The sequence below is a fragment of the Protobothrops mucrosquamatus genome, unplaced genomic scaffold, assembly GCF_001527695.2.
Source record: "Protobothrops mucrosquamatus isolate PMUCROS unplaced genomic scaffold, P.Mucros_1.0 scaffold187, whole genome shotgun sequence".
NCBI classification, from domain to species: domain Eukaryota; kingdom Metazoa; phylum Chordata; class Lepidosauria; order Squamata; family Viperidae; genus Protobothrops; species Protobothrops mucrosquamatus.
Genome location: NW_015386545.1, coordinates 366007 through 386315, shown reverse-complemented (window position 1 = coordinate 386315; position 20309 = coordinate 366007). Strand labels below are relative to the sequence as shown.

Sequence of the window (20309 nt, the reverse complement as noted above, 5' to 3'; positions counted from 1 at the left end):
GATTTTAGGTAGGGATGATTTTAAGAAAATTTTAATTGACACACAGCTTCGAATATTTGGCTTTTAATTTGGTTTTATGGGGGTTTTTTGTTCTTTGATGTATTTTGTTTGTCTGTTTTAATATGCTGTGCACCGCCCTGAGTCCTACGGGAGAAGGGCGGTATATAAATTAAATTATTAAATTATTAAATTAAATTAATGAGTAAGGAAAATTGTTTGAAATGTGTATTTCTTTATTCTGCATAATTCAAAATAATTTGACTCAGAGGTAACATTGCCTTTAGTAGGCCTTTTTCGGTGTTTGGGCATGCAGAGGATATTCTGTTGCAACCTCTAGTTAAATTTAAATTTAATCTGGTGCTGCCTTGCAATTCTTGCTCTATTATCTTTAAAGTTATTTAAATTTGGAGGTGACTTTTTGGGCAGCATTATGTATGTATGTATGTATGTATGTATGTATGTATGAACATATGTATATATTCTTCTTCTTCTTGTGCCATATCCGTTATCGGACGTTGGTGATCATGTTGGCGATCCTGTTTTTATCAGCAGCCGCACCAAAAAGTGCTGCTGAATTTTGTCCAAACCAGTCCCTTAGATTTTGAAGCCATGATGTTCTTCTTCTGCCTGGACCTCGTTTGGCTTCAATCTTTCCCTGGAGGATTAAATGGAGTATGCCGTATTTTTCTGGGTGTCGCATCACATGTCTGAAATATTCTAACTTTCGTTTTTTAATTGTTTTGATGATTTCCCTTGGCTTTCCCAGGCGGTTTATCACCTCCTTATTTCTGATCTTGTCAACCCAGCTTACATGTAACAGCCGCCTGTAAATCCACATTTCAAATGCTTCTAGTCTCTTCAGGTGGCCTTCTGTCAGTATGTATGTATGTATGTATGTATGTATGTATAAAATAAAATATTAGCCTTTATATTATAGGACAATAATTATAATCACAATGATCAGTTAAAAATGAATTAAATTGACCATGATAAAAAGTATGCACTCACTGAATTTATGGTTGTGTCACTAATAAAAAAACTTAGAAACAACATGTGGAAAACCCTAACTTATGGAAAGTGCAAATACAAATTACTAAAACACAGTGACTTTACCAGAACATGTGTTAACATGGGCTTGTGGGGTAAAGTAACACATATAGTTTAACTTCAGAACTCCCCCTAACTGCATCTTAATCACGTGTTCTTAACTGTTCTCATCTCCAGGATATAGATGAGGCTAAGTCTGTATTTGAACTACTGTTAAAAGTGATATTTTCCATCACTGTTTGACACAAACCTTGCTTTATACACAATTTATGGTACTTCAGTAGTGACTATGGGGATCATATAACAGGAGCTGGAATCTTCCCACCTTGTTTTGGGTAGCATGTGAGTATTCCTTTCCCTCTAATCACTGCTGACTTCCCTCCATTAATATTGTGGTTTGGGCAGTAGGCTTGATTACATACTAGACATTAGATGCAAAGCACCAATCAGATAGTGTAACACAGGGGTGTCAAACTGCTACCCTGCAGGCCAGATGCGTCATGGTGAAACCACCCCCACCCCATTGCCGGCAATGAAAAAAAGTCACACTACGTTGCAACATGTCACATGATGTTGCGAGTTTGACATCCCTGGTGTAAGAGCTCCTTATCTACACAGCTAGATAAATGTCCCAATTAACATGCAACCTGTTCAATTTCACTACATTGAACAAAATAGAAGAATCCAGAAAGTAGAAAGTAGAAGAATCCAGACGATTCATTATAGACCAACCTCCCCAGTGTTTTCCCCTTCTTTTTCTACACAGAGAGATTAAGACACAACAGCAGAGCTCACAAAAGAGAGGATGAGCAAGTGGAAAGGGTGACTCAGAGTACAAGAGAGACAGATAACCCGGAGAGAGTAAGCAGTGGAGTTAATAATAGAGGAGGGAGGAGAAAATGGAGAAGATAATATGTAAACAATAAAGTGGGGGAAGGACAAGTGAGGGAGAAGGACAAGGTGGTGTGAATGATACAACAGATGACTGAATAAAAATGCAAGGGATTTTAGAGCAAACAGTGCAAAAGGTGAGTAGAGTGAATGATCAGTGGGGATAGCCATGAGAGAATGAAAAATTGAGGAAGTAAAGAACAGCAATGTAAGGAGGGCACAGGACAGCAAGAAATATTTTGTTGACCATCCAAGAGGTAGCATATAAGTAAGGAAAGGTAAGCAAACCCCCCCTCCCACTCCACAGATGAAATTCTGATGGACAGCTAAACATGCCATTCTATCAATTCACTAATATCTCCAATCCTAGTTCTACTAGAGTGGATATTTTGCTTGTGGGAAGAGTCCGTCAATCACTTTCCTTAATTCATCCCATATTAAAACTATCAGGACAAGCCTTACACATTGGTCTCATTTCCAAGGGAAAATAGATAGGCCATTGGAACAGAATATATTATGCTGGCATACCTCTGTCCGTTATGGATTGGAGAAAAATGTTATGCTAATTGGCTCAACTTTGATCTTTTGCACTGCTATAAGGGACACATTATGATTGCCTGGATTGCGTCTAAAACAAGCCTTTTTAACCATGGTAATATATTTATAATCCAGTTAATTCACTATGAACTGAATAGTTTGGCAAAAAGGTTTGACATGGGGTAAAAATCAAATCATTATACATAGCTCAACAAACAAAAGCCTGAAAAAAAGCAATTAAAAAAGCAATTTGTTCACATAAGCGAAGGAAGTAAACTCATCCTTTTCTGGAACAGTTAGCTATAACAGCAATTAGAATTTGAAAACACATCTTTCTACACCCATCTTATTTATTCTCTCCTTTAATCAAAGTTACAAATATAACTAATTTCAGCACATCCTTGTTTATTGATAGTGCAGCTTTTTATATATATCTAGAATTACTGTATTTTGCAATTGTCTCCCCTAGAGCTTCTTCAGATTCATTCTTTGGTGTTGGTGAACTCTCCACCAACTTCCATCTGCTGGCCAACCTTTGAAATTTATAATTGTACTTATTACTTTCATAAGATTTCTTTCTGACTTCCCCTTGGAGAGATTTTTTTTACAATTGTTTTCACCTATTGAACTTCCTGGGAAAAACAGACTTCAAAGCAACAATTTTATATAAGAACATAACAGAACCGAAAACACAGCAACTCCATTAACAAATGTTGCTTTATACTGTATGTTTTTCTTGAAGGGTTGAACTTTACTTATTTCAACAAATCACAGTATGGAATAATCATTACTTCATCCCTCCTACATGAGGTCCATTATTTGACAGCTGACTTCCAGGTTCAATTCAAGACACTTATTCCCACCTATAAAGCTCTTCATGGGCCCAGTTATCTGGGAGGATTGCCCATCTCCAGTCATTTCCAACAGTACATTTGTTCAGATCAGTACATATTCCTACTTTTTGGGTGAACACATAGAAACTAATATGTAAATAAATGTTTTCAATCTCATGAAGCCATCAGAGGAAAGGGAAAAAGAATAAACTATGCTTTCAAAATAGTTTTCAGAAGGATTTGTTAGGATTAACTGCAGTTTGCCTGGTTTCAGATAGCATAGCAAGCTTAATCCAAACTGAAGCAAAGTATTAATTGTGTTGATAAGCATCTCTCTCTTTCTGAGACCTAGTCTACTTGAAGATCTCTCATAAATCTTTTTCTATAGAATAATTGTGTAAGGTAGGTTGTATTGAGAGTAACTGACCCAAAGTCACCTATTTTGCTCTGCAGTTAAGTGGGGATTTGAACTAAGGTCTCCCTGATAAATTCAACAACTGAACCACTACAGTACCTGATAATGTAAATTTCAAATTTCTCATGAATACGTTAAGAGGTAGAACATCATGTAGACTTGAAAATGGGAAGGCTGGACTCATTCGCCTATTATCATCCTCAACTCAGTGATTTAAAAATAAAATGTGACCTCATTCTCAAAGAAATGTTTTGGTTCACCTATAAAACCATAGTAGGGGATTAGGAAGAATGATTTGGATCAAGTCTTTGTCACTACGTTAAAGTTGTGTTTTATTCATGACCTTAACACCTTGCACTTGGTTTACTTTAATTTGCTTTACAAATTACTGTACTGGCCTTGAAGACAATTCAGAAGCTGCAGGGAGTATAAGATATGATAGATAATATCTATGTTGCAGGAGCTGCATTGGTGTCAATTTGGATGAAATCTAAATTGCTGGTTGTAACCAATAAAACCCTTTAGGCTTTGGGCCCTGGATTCCTTCCAAACTGTCTGTTCCAAGTGGAATCTGCTCACCAGATACAGTCAGTTTGGGACAGCGTATGTGAATCCCAGCCCTTGGGGATTGGGAAGTTTGTGGCAGGCTTTAACTGCAACCACCTTGCTTTAGAACAGTCTTTGGTTGGATAGCAATAAAGATGATGCTTGTCCATAAACAGTTGGGGAACACTGTTATATTAATGGATTGAATTATCTGGTGATTTGTATGGGAGCACTGACATTGATTTCTGAGGTTATGTTTATTATCGGAATGTGTGCTGTTTGCTTTTTTGTGATTGTTCTACTGCATTGTTATTTCTACTGTAAATTGCCTAGGCTTGGGGAAGTATACAACTCTTAGTAAACAAAGTAATTGTTTTCCTGTAACTGCTAGTTGCCTCATTAATGGCAATTTAGATAAGTATATTCAAGGGCTATAGTTCTTATGCAAACAGTTTGTCTAATGTACATCTCAACACAATTTTTATCCTGTGGAAGAAAATAAAGAGGAACACAAACTAAGCAAATGGAAAGTTAACTTTGTCATTAACTTAATGTGTACATTTTTAATGGCCAATATATCACCTATGTTGGCATATTGTACTAGAGAAAGTAAAAGCATTTTTCATTTTCAATATTATCAGTTAATAATATCCAGAAAAATAGTTATCATACTTATATTAACCCTTTCAATAAAAAACTTCTCAAAACAAGCTACTTAGTAAAATTTGGATTTACAAGAATTCTATAATTGGGTTTTTTTAAGCTGTTCTGTGGTTCCCTAGGGTTCTGACAACCTGATGGGAATTTCATAAGATATAAGTGAAAAAATAAATACAACACACTTTAAAAATCATTCTACAGCAGCCAATTTTCTATCAGTAGAACTTTGCTTTTTGATAAGAGGTTTGGGTTATTTTAAGGAACAGATTTCAAAACATGAAAAAATTTGAAAACTCTGATTCTGTAACAGCTGGTGTGTTGATTCTTAATAGAAGGATCTGTTGAAGGACTGTGGAAAGTTCTTTCCTCAGCATTCTTGTTGCTCTTACTGACACAGGATATGTGTATTGAGTAGGAGGAATAGCCCACATTTCAGTCTTAGAGCTGTGTAGCAGATTAATATTTATATGGATTATTAAGGCCATATGATTTTAAAAGACCAATTTAAAAATAATGAAAAATAATCAGTTTGGTACTAAAATACATAGTCTAAACCTGCACAAGTATTCCTCTCTTACCGACTGCTTGATGCAGCAAACATTCAAAGTTACAATGGTGCTAAAAATAATTTTGCAATCAATCCTCATATTTATGACTGTAGCACGTTGCAGTGTTGCCTAAAATTTTAGGCTTCATTATTAGCATTTTAAAAGGGAAAATCAGCACTTTTAACATGACAATTCAGGGTTCTTTTTAACTTTAAGGAACCATGTTTTTCTCTTTTTAGAAGGTCACTTCCTTGGTATGTGGTATTGTGATAATTTGCTTTTTTTCTACACAATAGAGAACACATCCTGAAAGTTCTTCATACACTTACAAGATTTAAGAAAGATACAAATCCAGCTGGGAAAGAATAAAGTAATCCATAAATTTGCGAGGACTACCTGTGCAGCATAAATGGCACTACTGGCATCTCCATATATAAACCCAACTTAATCTCATTTGAGAATCATTGTCTTTTTTCTGGAAAATTTTGAGTATTATGGTCAAGGTAAAAAGTAATATCTTGTATCTCACTTGACCAAAGATCCCGTGGTTCTTTGCTATACTGCCTTGTACAGATCTATTTGATACAAGGATCAATTCACTTTGGCTCACACCTGATTGTGGTAACCACACTGTCCTAAATGCTAACATTCCTGGATGAATTAATATTAATATATAATACTGTTTGATTTTGATTAAACATGAGATTCAAATCCAGTCTTTATAGCTTATAAACCAAACTCATTCCTTAGTGTTTTTAATTGCTGACATCTTCATTTAGAATCACTTCCTTCTCTTCCATATGTCTGGAAAAGGTAATGAGTTGGTAAATTGGTAATGAGTATTTAAAAAATAAGATTCCTTGAACTTGATATGACGTTACCAAAACAAGTCCCAATGACTTTGGTTTCTTAAGTGTGTACAGAACTACAGGCATAACTTACTCATTTTCTTTTTTCATGCCAAAAGACCCTCAGTAAATTGCAATAGAACTAAGCAAAGCTTTTTCCAATAGGGCCTACAATATTTGTAATGTTACGCCCATCTTTAACTGAGGTAATCCTTGAAGTCCCAGATGCTGCCTTTGCTCAAAAACAACTCAGAATTGAATCATGCTTGTTTGTTTAAATTCCTATTAGAGCAGTTAAAATAGCAAACCAATATGTCAACAATTAGGGTACTGAGTCTGGCAGAGTCATTAATTACCTCATTTAAGACTCTATGTTCATTTATCTTGGTTCTGGCCCTGCAAAAATATTCAAGAACCAAGTATAGATGTTGTATTTATAGATTGCCAAGCACTGCCTGTCTCTAAGCTAATGTTATAAACACACACAAGTACACAATAAGGACAAACATCACACCTTCTGTCATTTATTTAAACTTAATCCTGGTAATTCAATTAAAAACAATTTGTTTATATTCTGTGTATCCTAAGTAACCAGAAGACCTAGGTCACCTAACAATCATATATACACCCAAACTTGCAGAGCCATATAGCAATTTGGTCTGGAGGGAACAGTTGTGGAACCAGAAGAACTGGACTTCCATACTAATTTATTATGATATCAAAGAGAAAAATGCCAAACACTCTTATTTATCTATAGCACACATGGTTATTATAGTTGATTCTAAAATTGGGCAGGTCCAGACTAATGTAGAAACACATTTACTTAACATTTAATACTGTTCAATTCTTCTATGCTTTTAATAATACTAGGAGCCCAGAATTACAGTCATAAATCATGTCAATTATTAAGTGGATTGACCAACCCAATTTTACATTTTTTTACAGTAGTTGTTAAGCAATAATAATAATAATAATAATAATAATAATAATAATAATAATAATAATAATAATAATAATACTTTAATTTATACCCCGCCCTTCTCCCGAGGGACTCAGGGCGGCTTACAGGTAAGTAAAAACAGAGCTATACAATAAATATCTAAAAACCAAATTAAAATATATATTAGATAAACCTGTTATTAGAAAAATTATAAATGAGCGTTGGAATGATGTATCAGAAGACAGAGGACAGTTATTTTTATGAATTCATTTTGGAACCTGGTTAAAAACAACAGTTATTTGCCAACTATAAATGGCCTATGACATGAATCTTACTGCAGTGTCATAGATGGATGCACCATAAAACTTGAAATTTCCATTGCTAGTTATTCTCTGAAAAATAACAAATATCTTCTCAAGACATTTGCTACCCTTTCTGAAATATGTGAAATTGAGAGAGAGAGAGATTTGGTGGCAGCAGAAGGGGGTAAAACCACCCATAGTCTTCCCTACATTTTTGATAGCTGGAGGCTCCTATTTTTATTTGCAGAATATAGTTCCCTAAAAGTGGGCAGGAAGCATCACATTCATTCTGAGGGGCTTTGTAAAAAAATATATATACATAAGATCAGTTTGAAGTACACCATAATGAGATTAATACCTCCCTGCCTGATTCTAGCTCATATATGGGCAGCAGATACCAAGTCCATTTGGAGAAGACCGTAACATATTACTGTAGTATTGGATAAATGGCACATGGGTGCTGCAAAGAAGCAGAATCAGCCAAAATGCTAAGCCACAGTTGAGGAATGGCAGCTTTAGGAAAGTCCTAGACCTGGTTAGTTTCTTTCAATCAACATAATTTACATATGTGGGGATTAAAAATAAGACAAAGAGGCTGAAAAACAGTTCAAGATGATATCTCCTCTCCTCTCTTTTTTGTATTTCTATTTTCTGTCTTTGTTCATGCTCTCTCTCTCTCTCTCTCTCTCTCTCTCTCTCTCTCTCTCTCTCTCTCTCTCTCTCTCTCTCTGTGTGTGTGTGTGTATAGAGAAAGCACATAAGAACTCTTGAATTTAGCCCTCTGAGACACTTTTTCTTAATCCTGATTTTAATTTCTATGCAACTGGGCCTCAGGAACTCTGAACTACAGAATTAGAAATTAATTATTACTAAATATTGCCACTATATTAATTCATTGGAAAGAAAGCTACAGTTTTTGGTATCTGGAATATATTGTGCCATAACAGAATGGGAAGAGATTAAAAGATTATGTATGGAATATTGCTGACTGAACCTGAGTTTCATGGTTCAGCTCTTAGATATGAAAGAATCAATAATTCAACAGATATTTTTTTTTAAAAAAAATACCTACATTGTAGTTTTAACTCTACTTTGTAAATCCATCAGAAAATATTATGGTCAAAAAAAAACACCACTACCCTATCTTAATTTTATTCTAATAGAGATTGCATTCCAATCTGATTGAGATTGCTTCATTACCAATTCAAAATATTATTAAGATCTAGCCTAGGAATAAAATATTGAAATATCTATTTTTCTCTGTTATCATTAATAAAAAGGAAACTTAGGTCTGAGCTGTAGGCTTGATATATGCCTGAAGAGTAAGCTAAAGAGATATAAAATATTTATATTTAGAAGTAATACTCAATACATTTCTAATATGCTTTTTAGACCCTCAGATAAACTTCAAGTGCAATGGAACTTCTTCATCCTCTGCTTGTTTCCTCTCATCTTCTTGGTTTATAGTCTTTTATGTTGCCTTTCACAACAAAGCTTTTTACCCAAGGTGGTCTGCAAACGCAATTAAAAAGATATTAAACAGAAAACAGGATGACATTTATTTATTTGATTTCCACCCTGTCTTTATAGTCTGGCAAGCATTCAAGGCAGCTAGCAAAAAATTAAGGCAGCTAGCAAAAAAAATAAAGCAGGCTATAAAAATTAAAAACACAAATTGAAAGCAAACATTACAACATACTTACACATTTAATAATTAAACACCTGAAGAGAAAGAAATACAGCTTTTCAAATCTTCTAAGCATTGACAATTGGACTACCAGAACTCTCAGGGTGTGGCATGCTGGTATCACTTTGAGGCCGACCATAAAACATTCAGACTGACAAAACTTTGGAGATCCATTTAAAAGCAAACAAAAATGGGAGCTTCCCTAACATTCTTCCAGAAACAAAGGGCCACCAATGGCAATAATAACAACTATCAGAAACATTCTACTCATCCATCATGGAGAGACTGCAGTGAATCAGTCAACACCTAACAAAGACAAAACAATGAAATTCTGGGCACTGGGACAATCCAAAGAAGTATAACAAGAAATGCATCTTGTATAAAGGAGGTGGGTAAGATTAAAAAAGAAGCTGAAATGAAATGTTGTGGTAATGTTGATAAAGCTGTAGGATATGGTAGTTATAAGTAGGATTTCATTGCCCTGGGCAACCATGAGGAAGTTGCAATGTTGCATCTGAAAAATGAAAATCATAAGAATAATTTGTTATGTTGTTATAAGAATTGTGGAGAAAATGCACATGAAGCCTATTAGAACTCTTAAAAAATGTTGCAATAATGCTTAAGATGGATGTTTCTGGCCAAGTTCCCGGAACTAGGAGTTATGTTAAAGAGAATAAAGAGAATATGTTAGTTGATACAGATTTTTAGAAGAAAAACAAAGAACAAATTATGTTATAAGGCAGGGGTCCCCAACCTCTGGGCCACGGTCCACTACTGGGCCGTGGCTCTTGGCCACCGGGCTGCATGAATGGCTGGTCAGTGGGTGCATGTGTGCGCGCGCACTCGCCCCCACTCACGCTAGCACTGCCCTGAGCGTTGCCTGGGTGCTAAGTCTGCCCATTGTTGCGCGGGTGCTAGCTCTGCCTCAAGCATCGTGTGGGCACTAGCCCCACCCCCAATTCCACACAGGCACTAGCCCTGCCCCCAGATCACATGCGCACTCATGCCACCCCCGTTTGCATTGTGCACGCAGCCCCATGCCTGCCCCTTCCTTTCCCTAGAAAGATTTTGGGGACCTCTGCTATAAGGGAATGGAATTTAACTATAAATGCACCCATGGGACATGAGGGCTGGTCATTAAAAGTGACATAGATGGTAGATTTGGTGATATCTGTATATTAGTAAACCCAAAACCCAGCCTATGATATATCATCTCTCTTGCTTTAAGCACCTGAAGAAAAGAATGTACATGTCAATCAGAAATTAGCTGAGTAGCAATTCTACAGAATGAAAACCAATTATAAATTATTTTTTAAACCTTGATAATCCAATAGAGTATTCAGAAGTAGTTATGTAAAGCAGTTTAAGACTAGGCTGATCTGCATGCCCAGACTGTCCCAGAATGTGTACAAGTTACAAATCAATTATTGAGAAGCAGAATGCACAATGGCATTCTTGAGCCTAACCCACCTGTCCTTTCCTGCTATGCATCTCTAGACGTTTTGGACCACAACCACTTTCTCCAGAGCTGTTGATTGGTGAAACTGCAAAATTCTTTCCAATTCTATGTTTCTGTGGATTATTGGTAATAGATGAATAAAGGGTAAAAGTAATCATTCATGGACAAGGCCATAAGGGTTCTGACTTTACTAACGAGTCTGGATTTTTACCCAAAAAACAAACAAACAAAAAAAACCTGACTGAAGAGGTGGGGAGATCAACAGGGAGGAAGTGGGCAGCTTCTTTTACTATGGTTGGAAGATCTAAAGAAAAATGGCCATTTCATTATGGCCAAGTGTTGAGTAGCACTGATACAGAACTGAGTTAATTGGAAGAAAGAATGTCTATGTCTTCTTGTAGGTGCAAACAGACTCACTTTGGGGGGGGGTTCATTGCCTATCTTCTACCACAGACAATATAGAAGTAATGATTCTCTCTCCCTCTGTCTCTGTCTCTCTCTCCATATCTCTCTCTCTCTCTCTCTGTGTGTGTGTGTGTGTTTGTGTGTGTACAGGTAGAATTTTAATGAATGATGAAAAATCAGGGTTTTGGACTGTACTTTATTTCACTGCATAAGTTATCTCTAGTTTTGTATATGGTTTCTGGTTCCCTTAGATCAGGGATAGGCAACCTTGGCTCTTTTATGACTCGTGGACTTCAACTCCCAGAATTCCTGAGCCAGCCATGCTGAGGAGACAGGGAAAGGTTTCCAAGCTGAGCCATGCTGGCTCAGGAATTCTGGGAGTTGAAGTCCACGAGTCATAAAAGAGCCAAGGTTGCCTACCCTTGCCTTAGATTATTAGCCCATTGCTCACTTTTGATTATTTTTATCAATTATCAATAAGAGCCAAGTATGTTTCCAACCAATCCAGCATGGGTTATTTTAAGCATCTGATATTTAAACCAAAATATTTCCTAATTTTTTCTATAGAACCAAGCTGTATCTTTAAGCAAAATTTCGGAACTATTTGTATACCATCTGGCTTGGTAAAACCACAACATGCTGAATTTACAAAATGTGTGTTTGGTCAGCAATTTAAAGATAGAAAATGCTTCAACTATTATCCCATATATACTTAGAACATTTTAATGCTAAAGATGGACCATGGTTGACTAAATAGTACTTCCATTGGCAGAGTTTACACAATATAAAAAAATCATAAATTAATCACATACAAACACAATCCTAACTCTATAAATGTAGAGATGAGGCATATTTTCATGCTGGAATAAGGAACTGATGCAAATATTTGTACTGTTTCACATTTATTGCAGAGACTACATAGTTTGAGGAAGACACTGCAGCATTAAGATTTTTCTATTTTTTTCCCCCGTCTGTAAAACATCAAATGCATTTTCATGAGTAAAAGCAGCAACACAAATGATTTAATATTATCCCCAAAATTAAGACGTTACAAAAAGTTCATTGCAATCCCAGTTTTATTTATGGAGACAGAAAACTCCAGATTCACTATCACTGAGAAAGCCCTGTCCCTTAATCAATCTTATCATAATTTCTCTGGAAGAGGAAATCAAAGAAGGGACTTTCATGCACATATTAAAATTCAGGAATGCTTACATGTCCTTCAGATTTATGAACCATGTAATTTTTGAACTATTAACTAGTATATAGTAGTGTATATTTATTGAGTAGTTTAAATTTGGTTTGCTCTGGGAATTTTATGGCAATACAGTCACATCAGAATGGCTCTTTTGCCTTCCTAACATGTTCTGGTACATGTTGCCTTGCCTGGTGATTTCCTTGCCTGCTGACAATTGCCTCCCACATTCTAGTAACTGATAACTGTAATTGTGGTCTAACTTTGGGAGCAGCCCAGTCTAGCGGAGTATAACAGTCTAGTATAGGTGTGATAAGACAGGAATGGGCATCATGTATCCTATGAGTCACATACAGCGGACACAGAAAGTCTACATACCACTGTTAAAAATGCCAGGTTTTTCACATGTAAAAAAAAATCAGACCAAGATAAATCACTTCAGAATTTTTTCCACCTTTAATATAACATATAAACTGTACAAATCAATTGAAAAACAAACTGAAATCTTTTAGAGGAAAAACAACAAAAAACGTATAATTAACAAGGTTGCATAAAGATACACACCCTTAAACAAATACTTTTGTTTAAGCATCCTTTGATGTTAATGAGGGCATTCAATCTTTTTGTGGTAGGAGCCCATCAGCATGCCCACTCTTCCTTGCAAAAATGCTCCAGATCTGTCAGATTGCAAGGACACTTCCTGTGCACAGCTCTCTTCGGATCACTCTGCAGATTTTCAGTTGGACTTAGGTCCAGGCTCTGACTGGGCCGTTCCAAAACTTTGATCTTCTTCCGGAGAAGCAATTCTTTTGTTGGTTTGGAGGCATGCTTTGAGTCGTTGTCATGATAAAAGGGGCAATTCATCTTCAGCATTTTAGCAGAGGTCTGAAGGTTTTGTGCAAAAAAAAAAAAAGATTGATATTTGGAACTGTTCGTAACTCCCTCCAGCTTGACTAATGCCCCAGTTCCAGCTGAAGAAAAGCAGCTCCAAAGCATAACGCTACCACCACCATGCTTCACGGGTGATGTACTTTTGGTAATGCAGTGTTGTTTTTATGCCAAATATACTTTTTTGGAATTATGGCCAACAAGTTCAAACTTGGTCTCATTGGACCATAACACATTTTCCTACAGGATTTTGTCAGACTTGATGTAGGTTTTTGCAAAATGTAGCTGGGCTTGGGATGTTCTTCTTTGTGAGAAAAGACTTTCATCTTGCCACCCTTCTCCACAACCCAGATGTATGAAGAATACGGAAGATTGTGTCATGTGTAGTGCACAATCAGTGCTTGCCAGAAATTCCTACAGTTCTTTTAATGTTGTTGTAGGCTTCTTGGCAACCTTTCAGACCAGTTTTCTTCTTATTTTTTCATTAAATTTGGAGGGACATCCAGTGCTTGGTAATGTCGCTACTATGCCATATTTTTTCCACTTGTTGATGTCTTCACTATGTTCCATGATATCTCCAAAGCCTTGGAATTTTTTCCCCTACCCTTCTCCTGGCTGATACCTTCCAACAATGAGATCCCTTTGATGCTTTGTAAGCTCTTTGCAGACCATGGCATTTTCTGTAAGAGGCAACTGAGTAAACGTAAAAAGAAAATCTTACTAGAACAATTGAACTGAATATGGGCTAGATCAGGATCACTTTAATTGATTCTGCAGGTATGTACTGACTACTTAATATCAGTTTGATATGTCATTGATTCATTCTGAATACAGCCACATGCCACATTATTGTAGTTTTTTAAAAAAAATTCTCCCTACTAAACAATTTCAGTTTTTCAATGGACTTATATAGCTTATATGTTAAAGGTGGAAAAATTCTGAAATGATTTATCTTGATCTAGTTTTTTTTTACATCTCAAAAATCTGGCCTCTAATAAGAGTCAGATTCACAGTGGAACCCTTAATCCTCCTTTTTGCCAGTTTTGTTTTCCTATTGGTTTTTAATGTGAGCCTACAGCTTAACTTTTTTTTTGGGTGCTGCCTCATGGATTCCTGAATTAGTCACTGAATTAGTTTTCTTGGTAATATTTTGCAAGACGCTTGCTATTGCCTCCTTCCTAGGGTGGTGAGTGACTGGTCCAAAGTCACCCAGCTGGCTTTGTGCCTCAGGCAGGACTAGTATTCCTGGTTTCTAACCTGATGCCTTAACTACTATACCAAACTAGACCTGGAATTTTATAAACTTATGGCTTAAAAACAGTGTGCTTTAAAGAAAAAAAATCCAATCCTACTTCTGTCAGCATATGAGCACAATTCTAAAGCAGCCTAAATTAGTGAAATATGTTTTCTGTCTCAGGTACTATCTAAGCAGTAGCCGAGAAACTATGTTATGAAAGCATACCCAACTGGTCCCAACAATCTGGACAAAATTACAATAGCATTAATAAGCCACTGAATCATATTAAAGGCAGGCTGATATTATATGGATTAACCCTAGAATAATCAACTCCAACTTAATATGGCAGGCATACATGGTCTAGTTCAGGGGTCTTCAAACTTGGCCCTTTTATGACTCATGGACTCCAACTCCCAGAATTCTTCAGCCAGTGTGCCTGGCTGAGGAATTCTGGGAGTTGAAGTCCATGAGTCATAAAAGGGCCTAGTTTGAAGACCCCTGGACTCTAGCTGCTTTGAAAATGTGCAAGCATCTGTTTAACCAGAGTGCTCTTCCTGTTTTTTTGTTTTTTTTGTTTTTTTGCTTTCTGGAGAGGGATTCACACTAGGTCCTGCAAAGCCTGATTATAGAAGGAAGTGAAAGTGGTTGGGAAATAGGTTCAAAAATTGTACTTCAACCTTTTTTCACTACAAGTCCAATAGAAGTTGTGACAGCAACGCTTCCTGAAATCCTAGCCATTCAGTAACTACGGTAAATGATTTTTGAAGCCTTTGTTCCCCGACTTACCATGGAAGAGAAATACTTTCCAAAGAACTAAACTGCATCACTTAATATAAGAACACAGTGACAATTCATAGCATCATAGTACTTATTTATAAGGCTAATATGGCTGCCTCACTTATGATTCTAGGCATTTATAATCCTTAAAAACATGGTTAAAAACAGAAATAGTTTCTGGTACATATGCACATTTATGGAAATTATCAGAAAGATTTATTACAATGAGATCAATGTTAGTATAATAAGTATGAACATCACTAGAGACAAGTGTGCTCTACAAAGTATTCTGACCACCTATCTATCCAAATAATAGATCTGAATACAACTTTCCCTCTTCAGACCAATTAGGATTGGAGGAACTAAGAAATCAATTCCACTTCAAATTGCTATTAAGGGCGCAGAATCAAGTGTAGGTTGTAAACATCTGTACTTTCCAAAACTATTAGAAATGAGCCACATATTCTACTATACTAAACACTTTTTAAATTTAAGAAATTAATAGCTGCATGGCCCAGAGCCGGGATTTGCAACCAATCCAGTCTTCTCCATATACTGCTCAGCCACTGTCTCAGTTTGCTCACTAGAGGGCCGCACGGGGCCTATTGGGTGGTCCCCGCAGAGCCGTTCTCTTCCTCGCCTTCTCCTGAACGAAGAGCCACGCAGAATTATTTGGTTGCTGAATCTTTACTCCGCTCCGTCTACAGCAGCCTTTCCCAAACTGGTGCCCTCAGGCATGTTCTGCACATCTTCCATCATCTTCAGTCATTGAACCGGAGTGGTGGGAAAGGAGGTGTGTGTGTGTGTCTATATATACATACACATATATACATATATACATACATATCTATCTGTCATATTTGGGCCGACAGGGTGCACCAAACTCAAGATACTATCTGTCTGTATATGTATATATTTTCGGGGCACAAAATGGGGAAGGTTTCTCTAAAGGAGGAAGTCGCAGCATGCGGACGTTACACGGGGCTAGAAATGAAACATTTTAAACTTAAGCCTCCGGAGGTTGTTTCAATGGGTCGTGCAAACCCAGAAACTCGGGTTAAGTTAACCGTACTTCAAGCTAAACCCGGGTAAAACGTGTTGCGTGAATTATCGCCGGTAGATTCTTCTACCGTCCCGTTTCCCTCTCCCCCCCCACGCGCCTGTGTTGCAAAGCAGAAAACGAGGGACACACTATTTGCTGTTTGAATACCTGGCAGCGCAAGCAACACTGCCTTTCTTATACAATGGAAACCGAAGCATTAAGCACAGTTCAGGACGGGCCACCTTACAGACGGCGCACCTGTCACTCAAGGGGCCACCTTACAGACGGCGCACCTGTCACTCAAGGGGCCACCTTATAGGCGGGCACACCTGTCACTCGGCTCTCCGGGTTATCTCCATTCACCCCCATCTGCGCCCCTTCTCCGGCCGGAGAGAGAACCCTTCTTCCAGCCACCGAATATTAACGAGGAGGAAAGGCTATTGGTGGAGAAGGCGAGGTTCCCGGTACGTCACCTTATTGTGCTCCTGAGGGCCAATCCCGATTGGCTGAGCTCTCAGCGGCAGCTCCAAACGACATTTGCATGGCCGGGGAAGGATGGCAAGAACAGCGGCAGGCAACCCTTTGTTGTCGATCCCGGCAGGCTGAGAGACCTGCGCGTGCATCTGGAGACGCTGGCCAGTTGGCTGCGGTGCGTGTGCGCGCGCCCCCTCCCTCCTCTGCCTCCTGTTGCGATAGAGGTTGCAAAGAAGGAAGGGGGGCAGCTTTTAAATAACTTTGCCAGCAGGTGCAACAGATTTTGCATGCTCGCTTGTGCGAAAAGGCAAGAGAGCTTTAGTCGCATCGTAGCCTGGGTCCTCCTCTAAGCACGGGCTAAGTCTCGTTTTTTGGTCCCCGTGTTATCTTGTTTCTTACTGCTGCTGCTGCCGTTAGTACCCTGTGAGGAGTGTGCTTTTACCCTCCTCTCCCTTTCAGGATGGTAGACCTGGAGAATGAGGTTCCTCCGCTTCCTCCAAGATACAGGTTCCGGGATTTGCTACTGGGAGATCAGGGATGGCAGAACGACGAGAGGTGAGTAGGCGAGGTGAAGCATTCGTGCAAAGAAAGATACAGAAAGGGGAGGGGGGAAGTGATGATGCGTGTAGCATGGGGTGTTCCTAGAAATAAGGAACGTGTGGCTCTATTTCTTCTACATTGCAAGGGCTTCAGAAGGAGTATAATTCTGGAGTGCATCTGTCTTGCCATAATATTCATACTGTATATGCCTAAGGATGAATTTTGGTAATTTATTTCCTAACCTTTATGGATCCCCTTATTCTTCAGCCATTTGTACACAAAGCACAGGCTACTTCTACATATTTGTATCTGTTGTCAATTCATACATATGCCGCGGGTATATAATGTGCATAGAAGTATGTATGGCATGAATACACCTGAACAAGCATGGTTTTGCCTACATAGTATGTATGTATGCAATTTGCCTACATAGTATGTATGTATGCAATTGCTACTAATATGGGTTTCTGTGAGTTAGCTCTCTTCTTCTCCACTATTCTTTATTTATCCAATGGCCATGTCCTCTTATACCTCACTTTTTTCTTGGGTGTTTCCTACTTCTCCACATGCTGTTATGTCTGAAGAGAGATTGATATTCACTAGTCCTTTAATTCTTGGAAAAGACATCAATATCAGTTAAATTTCCTTCCTGTTTGAAAGAAAAGGTTAATCTGCTAGTAATGATTCTCTCCCTGTCTGTGTAGGTTTTCTGAAATGCACGACCGTGCTAAGCATGCTGCTTTAGCATCACGTGTCCTTTCTCTGAAAAAAAATAATGAACATTTATATAAGTAAGGCATTTCTAAAAAAATAAAAAGTCAGTTTTGGAAGCTTCTCTTAAACATATTTGCATTCTTTTATTAGGCTCTGGTGATCTTCCAACCAGAGGCTGGAAATAAATATGGAGAAATTACATCTACTTAGCTTTGTCAGTGATGAAGGATCAGGTCTTTCCTAACAAATTACTGGGTTCATTGTACTACAGCTGCCTGATGGAACTAAATAATGTCCAGCAATACTTTGTTCCATTTTGCTTTTTTATATTAATTAGATGGGCTAACATTCTGGGCTTATGGCTGAATCGCTTTTACTGGTAAAAGCCGGAGCTACAATGTATGTGCAACTTAATGTATTTTTCTTGAAATAAATATTGATTCCTTTTTGGTTCCAGCAGAAAAGATAAAGAACTGTCTTAAATTTTCTCACTGTGCTGCTAGATTTAAACATATGCAGCCTTTTATATTATTTTAATAATTTAGATTATTTGTACCTTTTATAGTGTATTTTAATACAGGTGTACATTAATATGTAATATAAAATATCCATGCACGTGTTTATTAGATACAATAAAGGGTAGCTTATTCCAGGATGAGTTGGGTCTTCTGGCCTTATTTTTTGACTTTAGGAAAATCATAATTATGTCAAACCTTTTTTTCTGAATGTGTTGCTTATTGCATATTACTAGGAAATAGGTGTGCTAGGGCATTCAGAGCAAATTACAAAACTGAATGGATGATTCTGTGACATCTCAAGATTATCTAATGTTTGAGTGACACAAAGTGCCTCTACAACAGTGGTTCTCAACCTTTTTAATGCCGTGACCCCAACCGATCGTAAGTCGAGGACTAAACCGATCGTAAGTCGAGGACTAAACCGGTCGTAAGTCGAGGACTAAACCGGTCGTAAGTCGAGGACTACCCAACCGGTCGTAAGTCGAGGACTTTCCCTGCCCAGGAACGCCGCACATGTGTGGTTCCGCCCCCTGCGCTGGCCGAGGCGTAGCTGGCAAGCGACAGAGACGGAGCAGGCTGACCACCAACTGGCCCAGCCCAAGGGAGGTAAGGCACCCGCCGGAAAAGGGGAAAAAAATGGCGGACAAAAAAAATGGCAGACAAAAAAAATGGCGGACAGCCTTCTTTGGCGACCCCCATGAAATGGTCGATCGACCCCAAATGGGATCCCGACCCACAGGTTGAGAACCACTGCTCTACAACAAGCTCTTTTCTATTATATTTCTCATAATATCTGGATGAATACCACCATTGCCTTTCCTGAATGTGCTGAAGTATAAATATTGCCTCCTGTCATGATCAGGGTTCCAAATTATCACTCACTGTGTTGACTTCCTCCACCCTCTAGTAAGTGTGGCTAGTTCCAGTTTTCTTCCTCTCTTTGAAGTTGGAAGTGGCCTCTGAGCACATTTTAAGTCTAAGCTTTGAGCATAGAATTGTTTCTGCACATCTACAGTTTTTGGTAACAATTTTTTTAATTTTTAAAAAGTTATTTAAATGTAGAAAAAATGTAAAATATAAACTTAACTTTAAAAACTGATAGAAAACAGAAAAAGAAAAGGAGAAAAAAAAGTAAAATCTACCTTTGATTGATCAATAGTGACATATGGTACTATAGTAAAATCAAATGCAAAATATTATTGCAAAATATACAGTCTCTGCCAAAATATTACAGGTTGCTTCATCCTTTGATTAGTAAAGAGTATTGGCTTTTCCAAAATAGATAAGTTACATATTTCCAAAAGCATTACTTCTGTAATATTATTTTTCCAATTTCTCGATATGTTTCTTTTAATGACCTCTATGCATGATGCAACCATATACACTCAGATTGCAAATCTTGGTATATTTATTTTATTTTTATTTATTAAATTTATATATTGCCTGTCTCACTAATAGGGTGACTCTGGGTGGATATATGTAATTCAAAATCACATTAACATCTTTAACATTTAAAGATTTTCCCATGAGTATAATGCCATATTTTAAAAAGTACTGATTACATGACCATATCATATATAGATCTATGAACCCTCACTTTTTTTTACATCTCCAGCTAAGAAAATCTGATGGTCATTCTTTCAAGAATTCTAGTAAACATACATTTATGATTGTTTACTAAATCCAGGTAAAATTTTAATCCTCCTTGGATCACTCATTGGTTGAGTTCATCTACTGTGTTGTGGTTTATTAGAAAGATGGTTAAGAATGGCTAAGCTTAACCATGAGAACCAGAGGGTTATATCA

The 20309-nt window shown here is 37.5% G+C and overlaps 1 protein-coding gene across 3 annotated transcripts in view; it reads left to right on the top strand.

Moving 5' to 3' along the window:
* Positions 1-17136: 17136 nt before the first annotated feature.
* The window catches only part of KCNT2 (potassium sodium-activated channel subfamily T member 2), a 185323-nt gene continuing 182150 nt past the window's right edge, over positions 17137-20309 (top strand). For all 3 annotated transcript variants that reach the window (XM_015813744.1, XM_015813743.1, XM_015813742.1), the window contains exon 1: positions 17137-17286. In XM_015813744.1, the coding sequence (XP_015669230.1) occupies positions 17192-17286 (95 nt within the window). In that variant the 5' untranslated portion in view covers positions 17137-17191. The remainder of the gene's footprint in view (positions 17287-20309) is intronic.